This window comes from Colobus angolensis, unplaced genomic scaffold, assembly GCF_000951035.1.
Source record: "Colobus angolensis palliatus isolate OR3802 unplaced genomic scaffold, Cang.pa_1.0 Scaffold1, whole genome shotgun sequence".
NCBI lineage: Eukaryota > Metazoa > Chordata > Mammalia > Primates > Cercopithecidae > Colobus > Colobus angolensis.
The window spans coordinates 3540714-3543393 of NW_012110918.1; the positions used below are offsets into that span (position 1 = coordinate 3540714).

The 2680-nt window shown below is 40.0% G+C and overlaps 1 protein-coding gene across 1 annotated transcript in view; it reads left to right on the top strand.

Moving 5' to 3' along the window:
- Positions 1–2680, top strand: part of BPTF (bromodomain PHD finger transcription factor) — a 178463-nt gene that overhangs the window by 100788 nt on the left and 74995 nt on the right. The window contains exons 9-10 of the mRNA XM_011931095.1: positions 289–418; positions 1199–1337. Of these exons, the coding sequence (XP_011786485.1) occupies positions 289–418; positions 1199–1337 (269 nt within the window). The remainder of the gene's footprint in view (positions 1–288; positions 419–1198; positions 1338–2680) is intronic.

A 2680-nucleotide genomic window follows, 5' to 3' on the forward strand; every position in this document is an offset into this window, starting at 1 on the left:
GATACATAAATGTTGGTATGTACGTGAAATGTTTTAGGAATAAATCATAATTATTTGTTATGAGGAGGCATGGAAAGGATAGCATTTCTTGTTTTTGCCTTTTTGTACTCTTTGTCTTTTCTTATTAAGGAATTGTACAACTACAACTAAGTTTTGTCAGTTGGAGTTGTCTGGTTTATAGGATTATAAATAAGTCTGCTTTGTCTTCCTGATTTTTCAGTATTGCATTTTTATCTTTTCTGTTTATTTTTCTAAGTTAACATTGTCTTTCTATCCATGCATTCTTAGGTTACACCGGATGACATCAATTGAAAGAGAAGAAAAGGAGAAAGTCAAAAAAAAAGAGAAAAAACAGGAAGAGGAAGAAACGATGCAGCAAGCAACATGGGTAAAATACACATTTCCAGTTAAACATCAGGTAATTTTTACAACAACCCTTTAAAATAGTGTTAGCCATTTCTGAAACTTTTATCCTGAAACTTTCAATACTAATTTTATTTTACTTTTGACATAGTCTTTTTATTTTATTTATTTATTTATTTATTTTGACACAGAGTTTGGCTCTGTTGCTTAGACTGGAGTGCAGTGGCACAGTCTTGGCTCACTACAGCCTCAGCCCCCTGGGTTCAAATGATTCTTCTGCCTCAGCCTCCTGAGTAGCTGGGATTATAGGCATGCAGCACCATGCCCGGCTAATTTTTGTATTTTTAGTAGAGACAGGGTTTCGCCATGTTAGCCAGGTGAGTCTTGAACTGCTGACCTCAGGTGATCCTCCTGCCTTGGCCTCCCAAAGTGCTGGGATTACAGGTGTGAGCCACTGCTCCTGGCCTACTTTTGACATAGTCTTTTAAGTAATATGTTAGGGATGAAGTGCATCTTCCTGGCAAATTTGCAAAGCATCAGTTTATCTTAGTAGAATATAGGAGGCTTATGAGGACAATTTGTTGAAGTTCTTATAAAACTGTAAAATTGTGTTAAATTTTACATGCTAAAAAGGAGCATTATTTCATTGATCTGTGATTCCCAGTGAAAACTAAGTTGATTAGTAAATTTTTTTTGTCCCCACTTGGAAAAACCTGGGGATGATTAGTAAATTTAATTTGCCTGACTTTGAAACTTGTTTGGTAAAAACGTATGAAACCACATGTGGTTTATAAGCATTGTCATTCTTACTGTTTAATGTTTTCATTTACACCAGGTTTGGAAACAAAAGGGTGAAGAGTACAGAGTGACGGGCTATGGTGGTTGGAGCTGGATTAGTAAAACTCATGTCTATAGGTTTGTTCCGAAATTGCCAGGCAATACTAATGTGAATTACAGAAAGTCATTAGAAGGAAGTAAGTAATTAAAATTACGTTTTCTGCATAATCGTTCTGCTTTATATTTCTTATAAATTTGTAGTATATTGACTATATTTTAGATAAAAACATTTTCCTGAAATTTTTAATAGTACTGCAAAATTACCAATTTAGTTTACTAAAACCCTAAAACTTTAAAAATTACCTTTATTCACAGGAATTTGATGTCTCAGATTTCCGTAAGATCGTAGACTGGAACTTGTTTTTTAGAAGAGGCCTCAGCTGCCTGATTATCATTTTTCAAAATCTTAGATTCAGGCCAGGCCACCACGTGCAGTGGTTCACGCCTGTAATCCCAGCACTTTGGGAGGCCGAGGCAGGTGTGTTACTTGGGTGTTCTAGACTACCCTGGCCAATATGGTGAAACCCCGTCTCTACTAAAAATACAAAATTTACTGGGTGTGCTGGCACACATCTGTGATCCCAGCTACTCAGGAGGCTAAGGCAGGAGAATGGTTTAAACCCAGGAGGCAGAGGTTATAGTGAGCCAAGGTTGCACCACTGCGCTCCAGCCTGGGTGACAAAGCAAGACTGTCTCAAAAAAAAAAAAAAAAAATTTCAGGCCAGCCGCAGTGGCTTACACCTATAATCCCAGTGCTTTGGGAGGCTAAGACAGGAGGATCACTTGAGGCCAGAGGATCACTTGAGCCCAGGAGTTCAAGGCCAACCTGGGCAACACAGCAAGATCCCATATCTACAAAAAAGTTTTAAAAATTAACCAGGCGTGTTGCCACGTGGTGCTACTTGGGGGTCTGAGGCAGGAGGATTGCTTGACGCCAGGAGTTTGAGGTTGCAGTGAGCTACAATTGTGCTGTTGCACTCGAGCATGGATGACAGAGCAAGACTCAATCTCTTAAAAAAAAAGTCTTACATTCAGTACTAATTCACTTCTTGAGGAGTTGTGTATCTGGTAACCTTAGCATTGTTGCACGTAAGAGAAAACCAGAAAGGAAGTGATAGAGGCTTCCAAAACACTGTCACTTAAATGAGGTTTTTTTGTGGGGGTTGGGAAGTTGTTTTTGTTTCTGTTTTTGTTTTTTTGAGATGGAATCTTGCTCTGTCACCAGGCTGGAGTGCAGTAGCATATCTCGGCTCACTGCAACCTCCGCCTCCCAGGTTCAAGCAATTCTCCTGCCTCAGCCTCCCAAGTAGCTGGGACTACAGGCGCACACCACCATGCCTAGCTAATTTTTGTATTTTTTGTAGAGATGGGGTTTCACCATGTTGGCCAGGATGGTCTCGAACTCTTGACCTCAGCTGATCTGGCACCTTGGCCTCCCAAAGTGCTGGGATTACAGGCGTGAGTCCCCACACCTGGCCTA